Here is a 22179-nt window from a genome sequence, read left to right on the forward strand (position 1 = left end):
GGGTGCAGGAGGTTTGGTGTGAGGAGGGGGCTCTGGTGCATGAAGGGGGTGCAGGGTGGGGACCATGCACCTGGGAAACCCTGGGAATGCTCCCCCAAAAGACCCCCAGCACCCATTGGGATGAGCTGCAGGGGAGTGGGGGCTCCTCACTGCCACATCCCCTGGGAAGCCCTGGGACCACCCAGCACATCCAGCACACTCAGGGATGAGCTCTGTGTGAGGCCAGGGGGGCTCGGGCAGGCAGTGCCTGTCCCCAGCAGCTCCTGCTGTGCCCTGCACCCTCTGCCAGCCCACCCATGCCCACTGCACTTGGGGCTCCACGTGTGGATGTAGGGGCACAATCTGATGATTGTGGCGTGCTGATGGGGTGCTGGGCGCCAGGACCAGCCCCGTTTGCAGGACCCTGAGGCTCAGGGTGACACGGGGGTGCCGTGGCCGTGTCACACGCGTGGGCCGTGCCGTGCCGTGTGGGCAGGATCGGTGCATGCAGCGTGGCTGCCCTCTGCTGCCACGGCCTCGGCAGCGCTCGGCACCCCCGGGATGCTGCAGCAGGGACCCCCGGGGGGATGCTGAACAATGGCAGCTCTCTGTGCCAGCCCCCGGCCCACAGCAGAACCCCCCAGCAGGGGAGTGGGCTCTGGGATGCTCCACCCCGTGCCCCCCCCCCCCCATATCTGGGATGGGGTCATGCAGCAGCCAGCAGGTAATGGAGCTTTTTCTGGGCTTTCAGAGCCGTGGGGAAGGGGCTCGGCATGGTGTCAGCTCTTGGTGGCTCTCGGGGTGTGGGGCTGGCACGGATCCCGCCGCTCCATCCCTCCCATCCTCCATCCCGCTGCTGCGTTGGGAAGCAGGTCACGTCCAGCTCCCTGCACGGCAGCGCTGCCGGGGGAGCTCGGCTTTCTGGGGCAGCTCTGGGCTGCTGGAGCTGCTTTTGGGGAGCTCGGCTTTCTGGGGCAGCTCTGGGCTGCTGGAGCTGCTTTTGGGGAGCTCGGCTTTCTGGGGCAGCTGCTTGGAGCTGCTTTTGGGGAGCTCGGCTTTCTGGGGCAGCTCTGAGTTGCTGGAGCTGCTTTTGGGGAGCTCGGCTCTCTGGGGCAGCTGGAAGCTGCTGGGAGCTGCTTTTGGGGATGGTGGGAGGAGGATTTCCAGCTGTGCAGGTCCACGTGGCACTGCCACCCCGGGGATGTGGCAGTGAGGAGCCTCCACTCCCTTTCAGCTCATCCCAATGGGTGCTGGGGGTCTTTTGGGGAGCTTTGCCAAACTCCCCCAAAAAAGCTGATTGCTCCAGGAGTCACAGGGCAGCTGTGCTGGGTGGCACCAGGCTGTGCAGTGCCAGGATCCCGGCCTTGCCCTGTGGAACGCCCGGCTCCCAGGGCAGGTGTGGTGCTGCTGCTGGAGGCACGGGCGCTGCCTGTACCTGCCTCCATCCGGATCCGTGCCAGGGGGGGAGAGCGGGGGAACTTTCCCGACTCGTTCCCCCACATCGAGGGGGGAAAAAAAAAAAAAAAAAGAGAAGGAGTCGCATGACTTGGAGCTCTCCCGAGAGGCAGAGTGGGGAGAGAGTGACCCAGAGAGCCAAGAATCTGCTGGGCTGTGGTGTCTCATTCCTGTCTCATTCCTGCTCCGCAGCGGGGCTGGGAGAGGTTGGGTTACGGGAGGCGCGGAAAGGGGACGGTGCAGGATGAGCTCATGCGAGGAGGGCGCGGGAACCTTCTGGGCAGGGGAAAAACGTTGATGCTGCAGTTCAGGGATTTCTGCAAGCGCGGCTGTTCCGCCGGGCCAGCCCCCCGTGCCCGTGGCAGTGAAGTGACTCGGGGCTGGATGTGGGCTCAAGGTGATTCATCTGCCCTTGCAGGGAAACGGCAGCACACAGCGACCTGCTGAAGGGCACAGAGGGCACACTGGGGTCCTGGGAGGATATCAGGGGAGCCCTGAGACAGCTGGATGATCGCACCCTGCGTGGTATTGTAAGGATGTGAGACCACCGTCCCTACCACAAATCAAGGCAGCAAACTGCAGTGTGACCACTTGAGGGAGTGAATGGAGGAGCCCAAGGGGCCTGGAAAAGCTCCAGCTTCCCTCAACACCTGGGCTGGCCCCCCTCGGTGTGTACTTTACCTCTTGCTGGGCAGGGATACGATGTTCCCAGTTCTTGGCAGCTTTTCCCCTGCAGGCTGTGATAAACCAAACCCTTCCTGCGTCTCCAGCCCTCTGTCCCGCAAGGTCGCCCGGTGTCAGGCGGTCAGAGGCTGTTTGTCCTGTCCTTGGGTAGCATCTCCTGCCCTTAAGAACTCAACGCTGCAAATACTCTTAGATGATGATTAATGAGTGCTTATATAACTGAACTGAGTCCTTAATGCAGACGGGAGGGTGACAGGAGGGAAGGTGGGAGCAATAAACAGCACAGTGCTGCTGCTGCTGCTGCTTTTCCCACACCAGAACAGCTGCTTTCTGTGCAGGGGGACCCTGGCAGATGTGGGAGAGAGGCCACCCATGGGGAAGCAGCTTGGGCAGCCCCCATCTGGGTTTTCCAGGCAGTTTTGGATCCTGGGAGTGAACCACGTTGACCGTGGCATGGCTGGGCTGTCCGGTGTGGCAGAGCTGGGAGGTGAAGGGTTTATGATGGAAAAGCATTCATGTGTGACAGTGGCTGGAATGTTGTGCTGGTGAGCGGGGAGTGCTGGAGGAAAAGGGCAAAAATCCCACAGCAACACCTTAGCGTGAGCTGTGGGGGCGATGAGGCCGCTGCTGGAGATGCTGTGTGCAGTTGTTTCTAAATTTGGCCGTGTTTGGGCAGGTAGGGACAGTCTGACACACAAGATTTGCTTTTCCATAATCTGGCTGGGAAGCACCAGCCCTGATAAAGCTGCTGCTCAGCGCCAAGGCAGCTACACGGTTGCCATGGTTACCACATGCTTATTTTCACCATCTTCCTCGCCTCAGCCGGGGGTGCCCCGGCATTCCCAACCCTGGATCCCCCCCTGACCTCAATCGGGGTGCACTGGCATTCCCAGCTCTGAATTTCCCCGGATTCCAGCTGAGTGCACCACTATCTCCAGTTCTGAATCCCCCCGGACCTCAGCTCATTTCCTAATATTCCAGTTTGGATTTCCTGATGCTGCCTAAGGGCAACTTGAGCCCTGATCTCTTGCACCTTTTTGCTGTGGGTCCCATCCTGTTTTTCCCTGCGGATTCAATCATTCTGCTCTCTGTGGATCCGATCCTCCTGCTCCCCGTGGATCCAATCCTTCTGCTCTCCGTGGATCTGATCCCTGCGGATCCTGTCCCCCCCTGCTCCCGGTGCCTTTGTCCTGCAGCCCGGTAAATCCCGGTCACAGGGAAGCGCTCCTCACCATGGGAACAGCGGCATTGCGTCAGGGCTTTTCTTTCCAACTGCAAAGCTGGATGAGCAACTCCCTCGGGGACAGAAGTAAGGGAGAAGGGAATATTCTTTTCCCTGGGGCGCTTTGGGACTGCCAGTTCCCTGATCCAGCCCTGGTTTGGTGTTTGCTCGAGGGTCCAAGGCTGCCATGGGCAAAGCACGGTGGGGACAGCGAAGGTTCCCATGGCAGGGACAACGAGGGGACACTGAGGACTCCGTGTCCCTTCTCTGCTCCTGGTATAAGATGATCTTGCAGGGAAAACCAGGAAGGAGCCTTGGTGTTGGATGGGGTGGAGGCTCAGCCACGAGCTCTGCTCCAGCCCGACCTCACATTCCCTCCTTTCCTGCAATCCCAGCAAAAACAAAGGCAGAGGAGGCGGCTCTTGCGCCCTGCAGGATGTGCAGGGGCGTGCCGAGCTGTGCCTGGAGCAGGGGGGACGCTCCCAGGGGCTTTGCCAGGCTCTGGAGCAGGAATGCAGGGGGAAGGGGGGGTGCCTGGGGGCTTTGTTCGCTCCCAGCCCCGGGTAAGGCACAGCAGCAGAGGAAGAGGAGGAGATGTGGCACCCACTGCCTCAGGTAAGGCACAGCACCACAAGTGGAGGAGATGTGGCACTCACTGCCCAGGGTAAGGCACAGCACCACAAGTGGAGGAGATGTGGCACACACTGCTCCGTCCTCCCCTCCTCTGAGCACTCCCATCCCCAGCCCTGGCCCGGAGGAGCTGCTCGGTGATTTGGGCACCTCATCAGAGCAGTGCCCGGGGCGGGGGCTGCCCTTGGCTCCCCCACAAGGTACCGGGGCTGCCGAGCAGGTTTGGGCTCAGCTGCTGCGAGGCTCTGGGCAATTCCGTGTGTGCCATGAGTGCAGGGATTGGGAAAGGTCCCCACAAACAGCACAGCAAGGTGGGCACCCCCAGAGAAGGCCGAGCTGGGCGGGTGTGGGATGTGCTGGAGGCAGGAGAGAGGCTCATGCTGATGTGGGAATGGCACGGGATGAAGGCAGGACTCCTCCTGTCACTTTCCGTGTTCTGCTGGACAGGCAGAACTTCCAGGAAATCATTAACAGGATGTTCAGTCCTACAACCTCTGCCCTTGGAAGCTGTAAAAAATAAGTGATAAAAACATCAGTCATGTGTGAGGGGATTGCTTGAATGAGCTCCAGGTGATCCCTGAGCTCCCTCCAGCCTCTGGTGATTCACCATTTCCCATGGCTGCACCTGTGCACACAAACATTTATTTGCACTCCCTGAGGAAGTGCTGGCACTTTTAACAAATTGGGTCACTCAGCCCTGCTCACAGCCACATCCAGGTGACTGAAATTAGGGCTCAGCCAGGGAAAACACCCATGGGTGCTCAGTCTGGAACTCACACAGGAGTGAATTCTGCATCTCCTACGTGGTGTTGCCTGTTTGGGACCCCTGGCCAGGTTCCTTGTGCTGCAGGAGATTAATCTTGGGCTGTTTAGTGCTTAATTAACTGCCCTAATGAGTGGTGCAAGCTGCCTGCCTGGCTGCTTCCAGCCTGTGGGACATGCAGGGATGTCCCTGAGCCCCTTGGGCTGGTGACAGAGGAGCAGCCCCTGTGTGCAGCCTGATCGTGGAATATCCACGAGGATTGTCAAATCCACAGCTGATGCCTGCCCTGAGTGATCTGGAGCATGTTCACCATCTCAGGCTGGAAAATGGCTCTCTGTGCATCAAGGTCGCTTTATCCACCCTCATCACAGACCAGAAACGCTCACGTTAATGGGTCTCTAATTTAATCAAAATGCTGTGCCTGTGATTGCAGGGCTGGAATCTTTTCCTCTCTTGAAGGGCAAAAATCAATTTGCACTAACAGCAGACGGGTCTGCTCCCTCCTCCAGGCCTAGGAAAGTGAGTAAAATTTTTTCATAGTAGGAAAATAATAAAATTGGCCTGGTGTGTCGTCAATATTGGCTGTTTTTATGTGCTTTTGAGCACTTTGGTGGCAGCATTCTGTCCCTGTGGCCCTGTGAGCTCAGAAAAACCACAGATGTGGTGCCCCTGGGTTTCGTAATTACTGTATTACCTATGTGCAAACTGCCCTTTTCCTGCAGATCCCAAAGGGATCACAACAAACCAGGGAGGAAAAGCCTGATTTCCACACTCTGGGAGGCAGGGAATGGGTGATCACTACTCAAATGAGCAGTTGTGGGCAGGTTTCTTTGCATCTCCCTGTGGTTTGTTTTTCCTCAGACTCAGTGCCTGGTTTGGAAATTGGTCACCAAATAGTGGTGATTTCTGTACTCCAGTGATTTTGTTTTGTGCAGCCTGGCTCAGACTGGAAATACTGGGAAGGAAGGACAGAAGGAAGGATGGAGGCTGGTGGCTGCAAACTCCATCTGTGAACTGCAACGTGAATTACAAGGAGTTTCTGGAGGCACAGCAAAGGTGTCTGGTACTGCCTGGGACAGGGATACACAGAGTGACCCCTGATGTGTCCAGTCCTGTCCTTGGTCACAGGACACACACAGTGACAGCCACGCCGTGTTTCCTTCTCTTGCCGCGTTTCCTTCCCATTTCCTGCTCATTGCTATTCCCTCCCATCCATCTCCTCCTCTCCAATCTATTTATTCACGTGCATCTCTTCTCCTCCAATGTTTCTAAACACTTTTCTACATGAGATTGTAGTTATTGTATGAAACCCCATTTTTATTTTGCGGCCTTTCAAAGCTGCGTAGCCTCTCGCTGAGACACATCTTTGGCTTTGCCAGTTTTCTCTTTCAACACAAAGTTTTTAGCGCTGAAGACATTCTCACCTTTGTCAAACCTCAGGATGTGCTTTTAAAGATGTCAATCTTTGGGAAAAGAGGTTGATGAAAGACTTTTATTTTTAAAGAAAACTTTATTGCTTTGACTACTTCTCACCATCATCTCCCAAGTGCGTGTTAGACAACACTGCAAAGAGGGATCATTCCCCGTGGGACAGCGAGGAAGGAGGCCAGTTCGCGGGGCCAGGACGGGTTTCCCGAGCGGGGCGGTGACCGGCCGGGCCGCAGCGGGAGGAGCCGCCGGAGCCCGGCCGGGGGCAGCGCTCGGCGCCCAAGATGGCGGCAGCCCCTGAGGGGGCCCTTTGTCTGCGGCCGCCGCCGCAGTGCGAGAAGGGCGCGAAACTGGGCCAGCCCGGACACGCCCACTTAGCCAGAGGGGCGGGGCGACCGCGCCCCCCGCCCAATCAGCGCCCTCCACTTCCTTCCCTCTCACAGGGGCGCCCCCGCCCGCCTCCGCGCGCGCAGCCAATGGGAGCCGTTCCTCGCGCCCCGCCCCCGCGTGGGTGGAGAGGGCGGGGCCACGCTGTGGTTTTGTTTGCGCGCCCCTACTATCGCCCCCGCCGTGATTCATTAATATTAATGAAATCCCGCCCAATCAGGTGGGGCAGCGGCGGCAGCGCTTTGGTGACGTATCGCCCCTCCTTGCGGCGGGATTTATCTGCATATTCATAAGATAGGCGGGATGAGGCGCGGGGGTTTATAAGGCGCCGCCCCGCCAGGCTCGCCGTACATTTCGCTGAAGCTTTGAAGTGTTGTGTGGACCTCGCACCGCCCGGCTATCGGTGAGCGCAGTCGCGCGGGGCGGCCGCGACCGCACCGGGCCGGGTGGTCCGCAGTGAGCGGAGCCGTGTCCCAGGGGCAGAGGGTCGGGTCCCGCGGGAGGCTAGGCCGCGGCTCCGGACCCACCGATCGGTGCCTTCTGCAGGCACGGGGGACACGGCGGAGCGGGCCGGTCTGGGCCGAGTGGGGGACGGGGCCGCGGCGGGCGGAAAGGCGTGCGCGGAAACAAAATGGCGACGGGCCTCGGCCGTGCAAAATGGCGGGCGGGAGGGAGGGGGCGGCGGGCGGCGCTGCCCAGGCCAGGCCGGTAGGGGGCGATGCGGGCGCGCATGCGCGCTGGGCACGGAGGGGCCGGTACCGGGGGCCCTCCCGGGGGTTGGCGGGACCCGACCCGGCCGCGGGTTCTACCGGGGCCCGGTCCCAATGCTGCTCACCTGCCCTTGGCCCTGAGCCTTGCGGAGCCCCAGCTGGGCCCTCGATCCCGCTCTCCCTGAGGGAGACCCCTTGTAAGACTGGAGGACCACATCAGGCGTCCGGGAGTGTGCGATCACATCAGTGTTGTTATAGGTGGTGTTAAAAGGATTTATTGTTTCAGACCTCGTGGGGATTGTGTGGGTTTTTTGAGTCGCTGACTCGGTTCTGTTGGTTTGGCAGGTCAGAATGGCGTCAGATGAGGGAAAACTCTTTGTCGGCGGGCTCAGTTTCGACACCAATGAGCAGTCATTGGAGCAAGTCTTCTCTAAATACGGACAGATTTCTGAAGGTGAGGCTGCAGAGCCACGATGGGAGATACTTTCCCTAAGTCTTTTAAATTTCCCTGGTGCTGATGGGTTTTTATTTCCTGTCTTTCCTTTTCACAGTCGTGGTGGTGAAAGACAGAGAGACTCAGAGATCCAGAGGTTTTGGCTTTGTTACTTTTGAAAATATCGATGATGCAAAAGATGCGATGATGGCCATGAACGGAAAGGTGAGGAGGCCTTGGAGCTGATTCTTTATTTCTCATAGTGCAGGAAGAGAATCAGAGGTGTGTGCTCCTGTTCAGGCTGTGTGAAAAAATAGATTAATGCTAGTATTTTAGATGAGACTATATGGGTGTATATGGGAAAAATTCGGCTATATGAGTTAATATGTAAAAGAACATACATATATGTGTATATATATATGTACTAGGAGTAAAACTAAAAAGTTCCATTGTGGGGTCTGCATGACTGAGATATGACTTTATAAGCATTCCTGTATATAATATATAATATTGTAATAAAATATAGACTATTATAATAATATTCCATAATATATCAGTTTTTTGCCTACTTGATTTAATTGTGGCATGGAATAGATGTTTATTTATTTCACAAGCAGTGAGTCGTGGCACTGTTCAGCCAACTTAGAAGGCATGCAACTTGTTCTACGTGTGCTTTCTATTTAATTATTTCAGTCTGGCTAACTGTGGTTGTGTTTTAGTCTGTAGATGGGCGTCAGATCCGAGTTGACCAGGCTGGGAAGTCCTCAGAGAACAGATCCCGTGGCTACAGAGGGGGGTCCTCGGGGGGCCGGGGCTTCTTCCGCGGGGGCCGAGGCCGGGGCCGTGGCTTCTCCAGAGGTGAGTGCATGGGGGTCACTCATAATGTCTGCATGGGGGGTGTCATTTGTCAGAATGGTTAAAAAACCTAATTTCCATGTATTTCTAAGGAGGTGGAGACAGAGGCTATGGCGGCAGCAGATTTGATTCCAGAAGTGGAGGCTATAACGGCTCCAGAGACTACTATAATAGCAGGTAAGGGCTCTGCCAGCACCAGGGGTGGTGGGGAAGCTGTGGTGGGGCTCAAAGCAGCAGAGGAGGATTTGAGCAGCTGTAAAGCAAGTTGTGTTTGTCCTGCAGGAGTCAAGGTGGCTATGGAGACAGGAACTCAGGAGGCTCCTACAGAGACAGCTACGACAGTTACGGTAAGTCGTGCTTCGAGCGGGAGCGCTGAGTCCGTGTGCTGTAGGAGCTCTGAACCTGCTGAGCCCGAGCCTGCAGCTGGGGCAGGCTCAGGCTGTGGACGTGTGGTGGTGCCGGGAGATTCTAATTTAATGCATGTGCAGGAGTTGCTCGGATCTAAGGCAAAGCAAGTGTTAAAAAAAAAAAAAGAAAAGGTGTTCCTGGAGCCCAAACTCGGCTGCCCTAACGCACTGACCCGCGGGTGGGGGATCTCAGTAGCCAAGTAGCCGTAGCCTTGGAATAATGCAAAGGGAGTAAAATGCTGGAACTTGTCTTTGCTTCAGTGCCTTTACAATTGTGCCTGCTTCTTGTCCTCAGCTACACACAACGAGTAAAAATCCTTCCTGACTCAAGATCGTCCTTCCAATGGCTGTATTTATAAAGATTTTTGGAGCTTCGCTGAAATGGTTATTGTGTAGTACATCTACTTGTATTTTCACTTTTGTAGTATTATCAGTTCTGATCTTGTCATACACAGCCTGGCAGCTTCTGAGACAAGACTGTCTGATTAGACTGTCTTGGAGAAAGCTCTGCTTTCAAGTGGTTTTAATCTTTTTTGAAAGCACTTCAGATTTTATTTTATCCTCCATGAATGAGCCAAGGTGTTCGTTTTTGGTTGTTTTTTTTAAGTTGGGGCCCCAATTCAGTTTCTTTTGAGCTAGCAAGGACCTTGTACCAATGTTCACTAGAAGCTGAACAAGCTGTGGACTTTTTTTTCTTCCTTTTTTTTTTTTTCAAGTGCATTACCTTCGTCTTTTGTAACATTCCTTTAGTGTAGCAAGGTAGGAATGCAGCTTGGGTTCCGTTGGAAGGCAAACCACCTTGATATATCTAAAGAGAAACGTGCTTGTATGTTCAACCCGCATAACGGTATTTTTACTGTTGTAATGATGTAAATGACCCAGAACTAGACTTGCAAACCATAAAGAGGTTCTTGAAAATGTTTATTTATATTGTCCTTTTTTACTGGAAGAAATATGCATATTCCATTGCTGTTGTATTTGAAGTGGTAAAGGATTCCTGTATACAGTTTTCTTTGGCTTTACGAAGCCTATTAAAAGACCGTCTGAAATGAACTCTGCTCCTGACATTTACATTTCATTGCACAACACAACCCTTGGAGATGAAGAACAGTCTTGGGAGCGAGAGGAGGAGATTAGGGACAGTGGCAGAGCTGGCCGGACGATTGCCCGGACGTGCTGGAATTTTAATCCTAAAATCGGTCTTGACATCTGAATTGGCCAAGAAATTTCACATAAAGTAGTCAAACCTTGTCTGTAGAGGCTGGAAGTACAAACTGAGGGCGTGCTAGGAGCGAAGTGCAGTTGGAATGTTAGGAAGGATGATGGATGTGTCCTGCAAAGCTGCTGTAGGTTACACTGGGAAGCTGTAGAGAAGAGCCAAGTGCTGTAGTCCCTGGGCTGTTCCCTGCGTGCCGAGCGCGTGTGCGATGTAGGGGAATGCCGGGCTTAGCTTAGCTGTGTCATTGCTTACAAGTTCTAAGAATTCTTTGCTAGCAAATGGAAACTGCAGTGTCCTTGGAGAAAAGAAGTGTTGTGCCTCCAACAGAAACCTCTGAGACGAGAGCTGCTCTCTTGGCTAGTTCATATGTGGAAATAGTCCTGTAATTCGAGGTAACTCCTTTTGCTCATGTCCGCATCCTTCCTCTTGTTGAGAGCTCATTTGAAAGTCTAATGTACCTGTGAAATATTCCTTTTGACAATTTTGGTCAGCTGCTGGAAAAACGTTAACCCATGCCGTATGCAACCTTTGGCTTGTGGCACACCTTGAGTTCCACAGATCAGAGTTGGGCATGCAGCCGTGTCTTGCTGTAGGTACGGAAGCAAGATTGGAACGAACTCCCTGACTCGATATGTGTTCATCTATTGAGACTCTTCCTAGACTTCATTAAGTTGCTCACTTTAATTGTAGCTTTCTTTGCCATCCTACTTGTTGCCATTAACTTTTTCCCATGGCCCACACTTCCTAAGCAGCCATGTCCAAGTGTTAACTCTCTGCTTAGGGGGATCCAATCCATGGGCTGGCTGAGCACGGGCAGCAGCCGGCCCGGAACAGTTTTTCCCAGACTGTGCTTTGTGGTGTGATGGGTTCAGCGATGGCTTGTGAGACCCTCGTGCGCTGTGAGCTGTGTGGGGAGGTTGGGGGCAAGAGCAGCCTCTGCCCTGGGCTCTTTGTTAATGCCTCTCTGCTTTAGCAGGCTGAAGGGACCCGGCACACGCCTCGGAGGCCCAGCGGATCCTGAGCGACCAGAGCTGCGTTCCAGGGATGCTGCAGCAAGTTTGCCAACCAGGTAACATCCCTCTCCTGAGGATTTTTTTTTTTTGTCTGTTTCCCTCTTCCATATCCCTCTTCCATTCCTTTATCCAACCTTCTAATTCTCTTGTGTCCGTTTTGTTTCAGCACTGAAACACGTCAGAGAAGACAGAAGGATAGACCCTGGAGTGAGGAGATGAAGAGCTCAAAGCAGTGGTGTTGCTCATTTTTACATGAACCAGATCAGTCAAGACAGAATAAAACACTGAAATGTGGAAAAACAAATCTCTGTGGCACTTTTTGTGGGAAACAGAATGTTTTTGGCTAAAGTATTTGTCCTGGTGCACGGAGCAAACCACCACTGTGGTGCTTGGAGGTAGACGCATTCTGCTCCAAGCAGATTGATGTGTGATCCTCACAGGCAATGAGGTCTTGTTGCAAATTAAATCCCAAAAATGTGGCAGCTCAGTGATGAGGAGGATTAATACAATAATGCTGGGAGAGGCTGACACTCTGAATGTGTTTCTGGCAGGAGATTGCAGGGTAAGAGTTTTTGATCTCAGCTGCTCCTTCCCTTTTTATTTTGTGTTAGAGAAGAGCTGATTGCTTCATCCTGCCCTTTTCTCCCTGTTTTTTTTTTAACTGATAAACTCAGAATTTGGTGATGGGCTCAGTCAGGAGCCCTGAGGACTTGCTGCCCAAGAGCCATCAGTTCCCCATTTTCCACTGATAGGAGTCTCCAGACATTCCTGCCTGCAGGAGGGGATTACAGAGCTCACTTCACAAAACCTACTTTTCCTCCTCTAACCTCTTTCAATTTATCTAAGTGAACAGCATTTAAAAAAAGCAATCAGCCATGACACACTTCTGGGGGTTGTATGGAGCAATTCACCAGTGAGGATTTTTTGCATGTTAATGCAGGAGGGTATTAAATACAATGAAAGCTGAGGAGTGTGTGAAGTCTTTGCTGATAAAAATGCAGTCAGGTGAGGCTGAAATGAATTCAGGCTGAAAATACTTAAAAATAATGCTTTGTAAGACCTTCCTAAATAGGATGCTTAGATGCAAACAGAAATAATGAACAGGTGCAAAAATAGCCTGGTTGAAGGTGCTGTTATTTTTAGCATTACTAATTATGGCATTGAGTTAATGATGTCTTGTTGGGATGGGTGAGGGAATCACTGGAGCCAGGGGCTGGATGTGGAACCCAGTGGCGTCATTGGGAAGGTGTCTGGGTGCCAAGGGTCTGATGTGAGCTTGGGTGACCCAGTTTTAACCAAAATGCCCTTTTTTTTTAAAGTAAACCCTATGTGTCCAGGCAGCTTGAGCCATTCCTTGAGGAAAAATGGGGAAGTGGAGCAGGACTGAAGGGCGGTGACTGAGCCCTGCTCAGCCTGAAGTGTCTGCAGAGGGAAAAATGGGGGATAGAAATTCTTGGAATGCTCAAAATGCTCCTGTTCCCATCTGTGTTCACCATAGGGCAGGAATGGCCACCCTGAATGGAGAAGGAGAACCCTGAGGGGAAAATGGTGGCTCTCGGGGAGAAGGTCCTGCTATGAGGGGAAAGGGGGGATACTGAGGGAGAAATGATGACCCTGGGGGAAAAGATCCTGCTATGAGGGGGGAAATGGCGACACTGAGGGAGAAATTATGACCCTCGGGGAAAAATGGTGGCCTTGAAGGAGGAGGGCCAAGCCTGAGGGGGAAATGGCGGCTCTGGGGGAGAAGGTCCTGTTATGAGGGGGAAATGGTGACCCTCGGGGAAAAGATCCTTTTATGAGGGGGAAGTGGCCACACTGAGGGAGAAATGATGACCCTCAGGGGAAAGTGGTGGCCTTGAAGGAGGAGGGACAACCCTGAGGGGGAAATGGCGGCTCTGAGGGAGGAATGAGAGCCCCGAAAGAGCAACGGCAACCCTGAGAGAGGAAGGATGACCCTGAGCGGAAAATGGCGTCTGTGACGGACGGGGTGTTGCAGTGAGGGAGAAATGGCGGCCCCGCCGAGGGGCACGCAGCTCCCGAGGGCAAGCAATAACAACCCCGAGGGCAAAATGTCGGAGCCCCGCGGCGGCTCCGTGAGCGGATCACGGCCGGCCCGGAACGGCGCAGCCCCGGAACCCGCGAGCGGTTCCGCGGGGGTCGGGCGGGGCCTGAGCCGCGCGCACCGTCCCGGCGCCTTCCTGCGGCCGCCGCTCCCGCTCCGCCGCCCCGGCCCGGCCATGCCGCGCCTCCTCCTCCTCCTCATCTTCCTCCTCCTCGTCCCGCGCCTCGGCCGCGCCACCGCCCCCAGCCCGGGGAACAGCACGGAGCCGCCGCGGGCGGTCACACGGAACGAGACGCAGTCGGGAACGGAGCACGAGTCCGGGCCGAGGCTGTCGGTGGGGTCGGGGCTGCCGGTGCTGAGGCGCGCCGTGTATGTGCTGAGCGCTCTGTCGGCGCTGGCCGCCTTTTACTTCATGCTGCGGGCGTTCCGGTGAGTGCAAGGCGGGGACGGGGCTGTATCCGTGTTCTGCTGCTCCTGCTCTTGTCCCCATCCCGGTGTCCCCTGACCCGGGGCTGTGTCCCCGCTGGTTCCCGTTCCCGTTATCCCGGGCTGTGTCCCAGCTTGTCCCGGTTCTGAGGTTCTCTACCCTGCTAGTCCTGGTTCACCGTGGTCGGGGATGTCACCCTGATTGTCCTGGTCCTGGACAGTCCCCCTTGCTTGTGGCACTGTCCTTGCTTGTCCCGGTTTCCCTGCCGGTCCCGGTCTTGCTCTGGGTCCCCCGAAGCCGGTCACGGTGTCCCTGTCCCAATTCCGCTCCTAATCCCTGGGTTTGTGCCCATTTTCCCTGAATCCCCCTCTCTCCCTCCCTCTGCCAGCCAGAGCTCTGCTTCCCCAGCGCATCCCTTTGGCAGCGAGTCCAAAACACGCTGTAAATCCCTCACGCTGTTAATTACCCGAGGTAATTAGCGCTAAACCATCTCCGCTAAAGCCACCCGCTGGGTGGGGACAGCGGCTCACTCACTGCGCTCTCCGTGTCGCTCAGCCCCAGGTCCGAGGGCCCCAGAAACGAGCCCAAAACTCATTTCAGGTTGAAGAAGCCCCAGAGGAAGAAGTACGGGCTGCTGTCGAGCCAGGACGAGAATATCGAGCTGGGCTCTCTCGACAGCGACGAGGACACCGTGTTTGAAAGCCGGAACCTGAGGCGGTGAGGGAGCATTTTGTGTGGTTTTTTTGTGTTGCTCTTTTCCTCACAAGGGGCTGAGGCTCCTTTCCCAAAGCCGTGGGAGCTCTGGCACAGCTCCTACAACCAGATCTGCATAAATTAAAGCGCCTGTGTGTGGTCTCTGTGTTGGCACACGGATTTATCTCACTTTTCCTCGTTTTCTGGCCCAGGAAAGTCTCACTGACAGGGTTATTTGTGGGGTTATGGAGCTGTTGGGAGAGCCCCTGTGCCCAGTCTGGGCCTCCCTGTGTTAGAGAAACAAAAATTCCTGTTTCTTTTTTCCCTTCAGCTTAGGAATTGCTTCCAACTCATATCACAGTTCAAACTCCCAGTCCCATCAGGATATGCATTCCTGTTTTCCCAGCAAAATTCCTGGTTTATTTTGGGTTTTCTTTTTTTCATTTTGGGAATTGCTTCCAACTCATATCACAGTTCAAACTCCCAGTCTCACAGGGATATGCATTCCTGTTTTCCCAGCAAAATTCCTGGTTTGTTTTGGTTTTCTTTTTTCATTTTTGGGAATTGCTTCCAGGTCTCATCACGGTTCAAACTCCCAGTCCCATCAGGATATGCATTCCTGTTTTCCCAGCAAAATTCCTGGTTTATTTTGGGTTTTCTTTTTTTCATTTTGGGAATTGCTTCCAGGTCTCATCACGGTTCAAACTCCCAGTCCCATCAGGGATATCCATTCCTGCTTTCCCATCATTGTGTTCACATCCCAAAGTTTGATTTCTGGGGAGGTTGTTTTAAGCTGAGGAGGATTGTCACCTCAAGGAATGTCACCTCAGGGAATGTCACCTCAGCTCTCCCTAATTTTGGGTGTCTCCTTTTTTTTTCCAGATGATTCAGGACCAGTGGCACTGACTGAATGATGGAGGGTCCAATCCCAGTGGAATCTTTAGTGCTCAAGTTTTCTATCTGCTTACTTAACTAACAGTCTGAGCCCTTCCATAGCTGGGGCAGGGGAGAGGGGACCAAACCTGTTTTCTTCACGTGCATTTTTTGGGGACATTTCTGGGTAAAGATGGGAGCTGTTCACTGCATGGGGAAAGGCTTGAGGTAAAGGAGATGCTCTTGGGTGATTTTCAACACCTGAAATCTGAGCTCCAGAGCTGCCCCTGTGCCTCATACCCTTCTCTCCATGCCCTGGAAGCATCAGATCCCTTCTCCAGGCTGATCCTCTTTCCTTCATGCAATATCAGGTTACTTCTTTGGGAAGTGTCTCTGTAATCAGCTTCTGGGAGGAGCTGTGAGAGCTCTGGCTCTGTTACAGGAACGGGGGTGGGAGGGTGATAGCTCAGACAGAGCAGCTTTGGGAAGGAGTTAAACGAGTTACATTTTGCACGATTGGCAATTCCTGGGATAATCCAGGTCATTCATGGGTTTACAGAAATGAAAGGGGCCAAAACCCAAAGGAATCTTTCTCCAAAAGGGCTGGGAATGCCTGGACACTGCCCAGCCCCAGCTGTGAGCTCACCAGGGACACGTGTGACATCTGCCAAGCTCTGGATACCTGAGGAAGAGCCAGATGTGAGCCAGGGAGTGTCTTGGAGCAGCTGATGACTGGAAAAGGGGGACCCCAACCCCTCCTGACTGTGATTCAGGGCAGCCCTGGATGAGCTCTCTCCTCTCAAGGACCCTGGAGTTTCATTCCCTTGGCTGGTACTCAGCTGGCATCTCTCCTGCAGCCCATTGTTACGTGGATATTTGGGATCTGATTGTGTAGGACCAAAGGTGAATGTCTCAGGAGGTGTTTTTTGGGTGGATTTGCTGCTAAATCGGTGAAAACTGCTCACCAATGCTTCTGTCTGTGGCCTTTCCTTGAAAACTGGCAGCACATCCTTCAATCCCACTTCCCCCCAAGCTGGTAGTGCCTTTGGAGAACCAGAGGGATTCACCCTGCGGGCAGGGAGGGTCCCTGTGGCACATTTAGGGTGAAAAATGAGGATATTCACCTTTAGGGTGAATCTTTGGGATGTCTGGCTCCTTTCCTTTGGCTTGCAAACCCCCTGTGGATCAGGGGCACCGATGGCTCTTGGAGAAGGGACAGGGATGTGCTGATCCTGATCAGGGGGAGGCTGGGGGCTGCCAGATGCTGCAGGATCTGCTGAGGGAGTGCTGTGATCCTGTGCAAGCAGCAGTTGGTCTGTCAGGACAGGTGAGGTTTCCTGGAGAAATCCCACCCTCGTGGCAGCCCTGTCTCACATGTGCACAAAGGATTTTAAAATACACACATATACTTTTTTAATAACATTGCCATGTGCACACAGCTCTTGCATGTGCCCCATTTTCCTGTTGTTTTGATCGTTTCACACCTATTTTAGGTGTTCCCTGCCTTGTGGGAGCAGGCAGAGGTTCCATGTGGGGATTGCTGGGATGGCTCCACCTGGATCAGCTTCCCTGGGGATGATTTGAGCTCTGTGAAGATCTTTCTTCATCCTGCAGGGCTGCATGTGCTGGTAAAATTCCCTGGCTGTTTTAATCTCTTTGAAAAGTTGTTCCTTGTGCTGCTGGAGCCTGACTGTCCCACTGCCATGCTCAGTGTTTGACCCACACATTCCTCATCCCTCCTTCACCTGGAGCATTCCTTAAGCTCCCCTCTTGTTGGGCAGCTGGGGTTTGCAATTCTCAACTTTCCTCACCTCACACGAGTGGAGCATTTGTTTAATGTTAAATTATTCAGATCAGAGGGAACCTCAAGCAGTAGGTCTTGCCTTGAAAATAATTCTGCTGCAATTAATTTTGGCTGGAACAGATGTTTGTGTTTGAGCAGGGAAAGGCATGGAGCAGGTGATGAGGTGCCTGGGAAAGAAATTGATGTGCCAACCTGGAATTTCTACACTACTTCCACGTTTTCAGAGTCCTCCTGGCCACCTTTAAGGGGTGCAGGGTACAAAGGTGCTTGTGGGGCTGTCACTTGTCCTGGTCTTGGGCTGCAGACAGGTTGGAGCTGCAGTCAGGGACCCTGTGAAGCTGTTTCCACTTCCATGCTGCCCCTCAGCAGCAGTTGGCATCTGGGTTTGCCCTTTGCAGGCTGTGACATTCCATCCCTGCTGTGCTCTGAGCCCTTGGAGACCTTTTCTAGGAGGAGAAAACCCAAGTGACAGATCTGAGACTCCTTGGGATGCTCAGCATGATCCATTTCTCTGGGAAGAATCAGCTGGATCTGGCACTTCTGCAGTGTGAGCAGTGCCAGGGGGGTTTGGGGTGAATCCTGCAAATAACAGCAGCTTTGAACACCTCATGTGACATTTCCACAAAGGAGCAGTTCAGGTGTTCCTTCCATGACTCTTTCAGTTCCTCCATGTGTATTTGATACCCTTGTTTTAGGTCTCTTTGCCCCAGTTGGATCTTCAGATTTCCAGTTGTTTTTCATGCTAAACACAGGAATGCAAACAGACCCACCTGTGCCTGGTCCTGGGCAGGCTGAGGCTTCACCAGGCACTGTTGCACTTTTATTTCTCCTGGATGCCTCAGGGTGTTGGTGGAGGTTCCATGAGCCTGTTGGTCTGCAGGATTCCTGCTCATCCCGCCAAAAAGAGCCAATGGATCACAACCTGCAACAGTCACCACCTGTGTGCGTCGTGACTACGACAGTCTGCTCGGAATTAAACCAAATTTTCCAAAGTTTACGTAATCCCTCTGTTATCTTGGAGGCTTTCTGGGCTGCCCAAACTGACTGGGGTTTCATCTGCAGGGTTAATGGGATCAATGGGAGAAGGGTGAGATCAGCTCTGCTGGTTTTGTTCTGTGCCTGGGATGGGACCTGCAGCCCTGCCAGGGTCTTTGCCTGTGGTGGGAGTCAATAAACAGCACTTGAGTACATTGTTGTGTGAACTCCCCAAGGAGCAGCTCGTGTTTCGCCCTCCTGGAGCTGCTGCTCTGTCTTTAAACAGCCATGGTATTGATCCATGGTTTTCTTGTCATTGCAGCATCCCCTCCCTTGTACTTGGAACCACTGGAATAAAGAATTCCAGCCCACCCATCCCTCCCTGCTGTGTGCATGGGCTGCTGAGCCTGTGGGATGAGGCTGCTCTGGTGAACTCATGGGTTTATGGGGTCCTTGGGGTTTCCCCCTGCTCACAGGGCAGTGACACTGAGCTCCCAGGGCTGCTCCTCACCTTGTGTCCTGTCCAGGCTGGATTGAGCTTGGAGCCATCTGGTCTATGGAAGGTGTGGAATGAGGTGAGCTTTAAAGTCCCTTTCAAATCGTTCAGCGACTCTCTGATTCCCCAGTCATCTCTGGGTTGCTTTCGGTTTTCTGAAGTCTCCTTTCTCCCTGTTCTCACATTAATCCCTTTTATTGTACAGAGGACCAAATAAAGTCGCTGTGAGGCCAATTCCAGCTTCTGCACAGCAGCAGAACCAAGTTCCATTTTGATCATTTGGAGGTGAGGAAGGAGATGCTCTTCCCTGGATCACAGAATCATGGAATCTCCTGAGTCAGAAGGGACCCACAGGGATCATCAAGTCCAACTCGATGGGATGCACAGACACCCCAACAACCCCAATCTGTCCATCCCTGAGAGCAGTGTCCATACTGGAGTTCTTCCAAAGTGCTCCTCTGGAGTTTTGGCAGCTTTGGGGCTGGGACCATTGCCTGGGGAGCATCCTCGAGGGGGAAGAATCTTTTCCTAAAATCCAACCCTAAACCTGCCCTGACTCAGCTCCAGCCCTTCCCTCAGCTCCTGCCCCTTGTCCCAGAGAGCAGAGATGGGAGCTGCCCCTTGGGAGTCTCCCCTGAGTCTCCTCCAGGCTGAAATGGGAATGTCCCAGCTCCTCCCTGCCAGGAATTCATTCCAGAACAAACCCAAGGGCGTTCCCTGACTCACACCTGCTTCTCATCAGTGGCACTGAGAAAACAGAAGCCACTTTCTCTCTGTCCCCCTCTGCCACCCTGTCCTGGAGGAGCTGGGAGGGTTTTGTTTGCTCCAGGATTTCCCCTCGTTACTGGTGGGGTTTTGGGGGGCAGCAGGGTCAGGGCACACCAGGAGCTGGGGCACAGGGGATCCCTGTAGGTGGCACTCACAGACCAGACTTTCAGCTGCCAGGGCACTGCAGGCACCTGGGGAAGCTGCAAATAAATCCTGGTGCCTTGAAAGGCAAATCTGCTTCTTCCAGCAGCTGAGCTGGCAGTGCCCTTTGGGGGTTTTGTCTCTTTTGGCATCAGGGTGGGGGAACAGCAGGTTTTGGGGTGGCTCCTGGGGAGCTGTTGGGGTTTCTGTCTCAGGGGAGTGTCTTGCCCCAGCTCCACTTGAACCAGGTTCCACCTGGCCCTGTCAGGACTTGTTTGGGAAAGCTTTTTATGATTCTGGCCTTGCAAGGTTCCAGGATGCCCTGGTTTGATGGAGTGATGCCACCAGCTCCAGCCCAGACATGAACAGCATCACCCTGGGGGCACCCAGCTTTCCTGGGCCAAATTAACTGCAGTGCTAATGAACTAACAGAGAGCATTCCCTGTGCAGCAGCATGGGCAGGACACCATCACCATGTCCAGTTAGATTGCATATGAGGGAAAATTCCTTCCCCAAAAGGAAGGGATCCAGCCTGACTCAGTAGTGGTGTCACCATCCCTGGAAGTGTTCAGAAGACTCCTGCGTGTGGCACCTGGGGACATGGTTTAATGGTGCCCTTGGCAGTGCTGGGGGGAATAGTTAGACTTCATGATTTCAGGGGTCTTTTCCAAAAAAATTCCATTATTTTGTGCTTCCAAGCTCCGTCTGTGTGTGGTGCTGGGAGCTGCCGCAGGATGTGAACCGAGTGCTTGTTCCTTTTCAGGCTCAGGGGGCTGTTACCCCAATTAGCACTAATTGCTGTGGCCCTTGGTGCTGGACCAGCTGCAGCTGTGCTGTCCCCTTCTCATCCCTGTTCCCTGCTCTGTGCCATCCCCTCTTCCCCAGCTCTCAACGGGGCCAGGCTCCGGCTGGCGCTGGCTGGGATTCCAGTCACAAACACAAGCTGGCGGCATGGATCTGCTTGGAATTTATTTTAAACTCGAGGTAAAGTGCTCTTGATGCTTTGGATGCAAATTTCCTTTGCCTGGAATGGGAGCTGCGGGGCCGGTGGAGTGCCAGGGAGCTCTTTTGATTCCAGAGCCTGTTTGCTGCTGCTGCAGCTCCTCACGCCGCGCTCCGTGGAGTGCGAAATCACCTCTGCGGCACAGCCCGGGGAGGAAGCACTGCTGAGCTCTTCTGTCTCTTCTCTCACTCGCTGTCCCCTGCTTTTAATGAGGGTTTGTGTCTAAAGTTGGGGTTTTTTTAGGTTTTGGTGGGTTTTTGTTTTATTTTGGGTTTTTTTTTTTTGGTGTTTTTATGTGTTACAGCAGTCTGTGTGTTATTTTTCTGGTCACTCTCTGGGAGAAGAGATGGTTCAAATCCCTCCAGCACCCCAAGGATGAAAAAGAGAAAACTATAGAATATTTTAGAATATAGAAATTTAGAATATAGAAAGGATATTTTAGAAATTTAGAATATAGAAAGGATATTTTAGAAATTTAGAATATAGAAAGGATACTCCATTCATGGATTTTGGACTTCTTTGTCACCGCATTTCTTCAGTACCAAATGAACCTTAGGGTTTTTTAGGTGGCATTAACCAAGGCCAGGTTTGGATGGGGTTTGGAAGAACCTGATCTGGTGGAAGGTGTCCCTGCCCATGGCAGGAGGTGGAAATGAATGAGCTTTAAGGTCCTTCCAACCCAAACTGGAAATATCTCCAGGGCAGCTCTTGGTCATGGTTTGTCCCCATGGACACACCAGGCTTTCACTGGGGCCAAGCCCTGGTTGGGTGAGCAGATGAGTGTGGTCAGGGGAAGGTGTCACAAATTTTGTCCCATTTATTGCTCACACACTCACTGGGTGGCTCTTGGTGTGGCTTTGGATGGTTTTGGAATTTCCCCATAAACGTTTTCAGCTGCACTCACAATTCTCCTCTGGCTCTGTCCCCCTCATTGTGGGCAGGGGCTGGGTGGTCTTCCTCACCTTCATCCCATGGACACTGGCATTCCAAAATGTGTCTCTGGGTTGGCACATTGGGAAGGAAGCTGGGGATGTTCGCAAACCTGCTGCAGAGTCTCTGATGTCTCTTCTGTTCCCCTCAACAAAGCACCTCCACACAACAAGCAGATTTTCCCGTATCAGAAATTACCTTTACTTAGTTGGCTTTTTGTCTAAATCCTCCTTCTGATCTTTATTTTTTCCCTTCCATCATGGAAAGGTGAATGGAAGTGGCACTTCAGCCACCAAAGCCTTTCCTTTAGAATTGCTGCTTGTTTTTTGTTTTAAAAATTTTCCAAGGGGGGCTTTGCAGGGGAGGAGGAAGGAGCGTCCGCTTTTCAAGTGACTCTGGGGAATAAAAGTATAAAGGACAGGAATGATCAGAACTGTGCTAGCAACAGAACAATATTTTATTTTTGAGTACCAGAGCTAATTGGAGAAGGAATTCGCATGACAATTTTTGCAATCTAAGGATAAGTAAACATGAAAGGGGCTCTGCGCTCCTGAACGTGCAATTGCAGTGGGAAGGGGGGGAACAGCCCAAAAATTAAATTGGAGACAATATCTTAGATGTTTCAATCTCATGTTTGCTTCTCACAGTGCTGGATCAAAGTCACAAGCTGGGGTACCTGTTGGGGGGATGGAACTTCCATGCACCCATGGGCTGGAATTGCCAGAAAAAGAGGATTTTAGGTCTGTTTTGCTGGAAGCACTTCCATGGGTTGTGGGATTGCTGTGGATCTGAATAGATCCTGTCTCAGCAGGGCTTGGAGAA

At 53.1% G+C, this 22179-nt stretch overlaps 2 protein-coding genes across 8 annotated transcripts; both read left to right on the forward strand.

Moving 5' to 3' along the window:
• The first annotated feature begins 6839 nt into the window (after nt 1-6839).
• CIRBP (cold inducible RNA binding protein) lies at nt 6840-11480 on the forward strand. Of its 5 annotated transcripts, none has more exons than XR_009275745.1 (8): nt 6840-6951; nt 7604-7712; nt 7810-7916; nt 8411-8549; nt 8639-8723; nt 8829-8893; nt 11146-11241; nt 11352-11480. XR_009275745.1 is itself a non-coding variant. In XM_058820880.1 (7 exons), the coding sequence occupies exons 2-7, from the start codon at nt 7610-7612 to the stop codon at nt 9263-9265; spliced, it is 516 nt and encodes a 171-aa protein (XP_058676863.1). In that variant the 5' UTR covers nt 6840-6951; nt 7604-7609; the 3' UTR covers nt 9266-10002. The 5 variants fall into 5 exon arrangements, 3 of the variants coding, with proteins under 3 accessions (XP_058676863.1, XP_058676860.1, XP_058676862.1); XR_009275746.1 differs by having other exon boundaries at nt 11149-11241; XM_058820880.1 differs by lacking the exons at nt 11146-11241; nt 11352-11480 and adding an exon at nt 9249-10002.
• Nucleotides 11481-13417: 1937 nt separating this feature from the next.
• FAM174C (family with sequence similarity 174 member C) lies at nt 13418-18036 on the forward strand. Of its 3 annotated transcripts, none has more exons than XM_058821116.1 (3): nt 13418-13676; nt 14230-14391; nt 15250-18036. In XM_058821116.1, exons 1-3 carry the CDS (start codon nt 13423-13425, stop codon nt 15251-15253), a joined length of 420 nt encoding a protein of 139 aa, XP_058677099.1. In that variant the 5' UTR covers nt 13418-13422; the 3' UTR covers nt 15254-18036. The 3 variants fall into 3 exon arrangements, with proteins under 3 accessions (XP_058677099.1, XP_058677101.1, XP_058677100.1); XM_058821118.1 differs by having other exon boundaries at nt 14275-14391; XM_058821117.1 differs by lacking the exon at nt 15250-18036 and having other exon boundaries at nt 14230-14395.
• The last annotated feature ends 4143 nt before the right edge of the window (nt 18037-22179 follow it).

Source organism: Ammospiza caudacuta, chromosome 28, assembly GCF_027887145.1.
Source record: "Ammospiza caudacuta isolate bAmmCau1 chromosome 28, bAmmCau1.pri, whole genome shotgun sequence".
NCBI lineage: Eukaryota > Metazoa > Chordata > Aves > Passeriformes > Passerellidae > Ammospiza > Ammospiza caudacuta.

Coding starts and splice junctions, on each gene's coding strand:
- CIRBP (XM_058820877.1), top strand. CDS start 7,610: ATGGCGTCAGATGAGGGAAAACTCTTTGTCGGCGGGCTCAGTTTCGAC. Junction 7,917..8,410: donor TGATGGCCATGAACGGAAAG/GTGAGGAGGCCT, acceptor GTTGTGTTTTAG/TCTGTAGATGGGCGTCAGAT. Junction 8,724..8,828: donor AGAGACTACTATAATAGCAG/GTAAGGGCTCTG, acceptor TTTGTCCTGCAG/GAGTCAAGGTGGCTATGGAG.
- FAM174C (XM_058821116.1), top strand. CDS start 13,423: ATGCCGCGCCTCCTCCTCCTCCTCATCTTCCTCCTCCTCGTCCCGCGC. Junction 13,677..14,229: donor TTCATGCTGCGGGCGTTCCG/GTGAGTGCAAGG, acceptor CGTGTCGCTCAG/CCCCAGGTCCGAGGGCCCCA.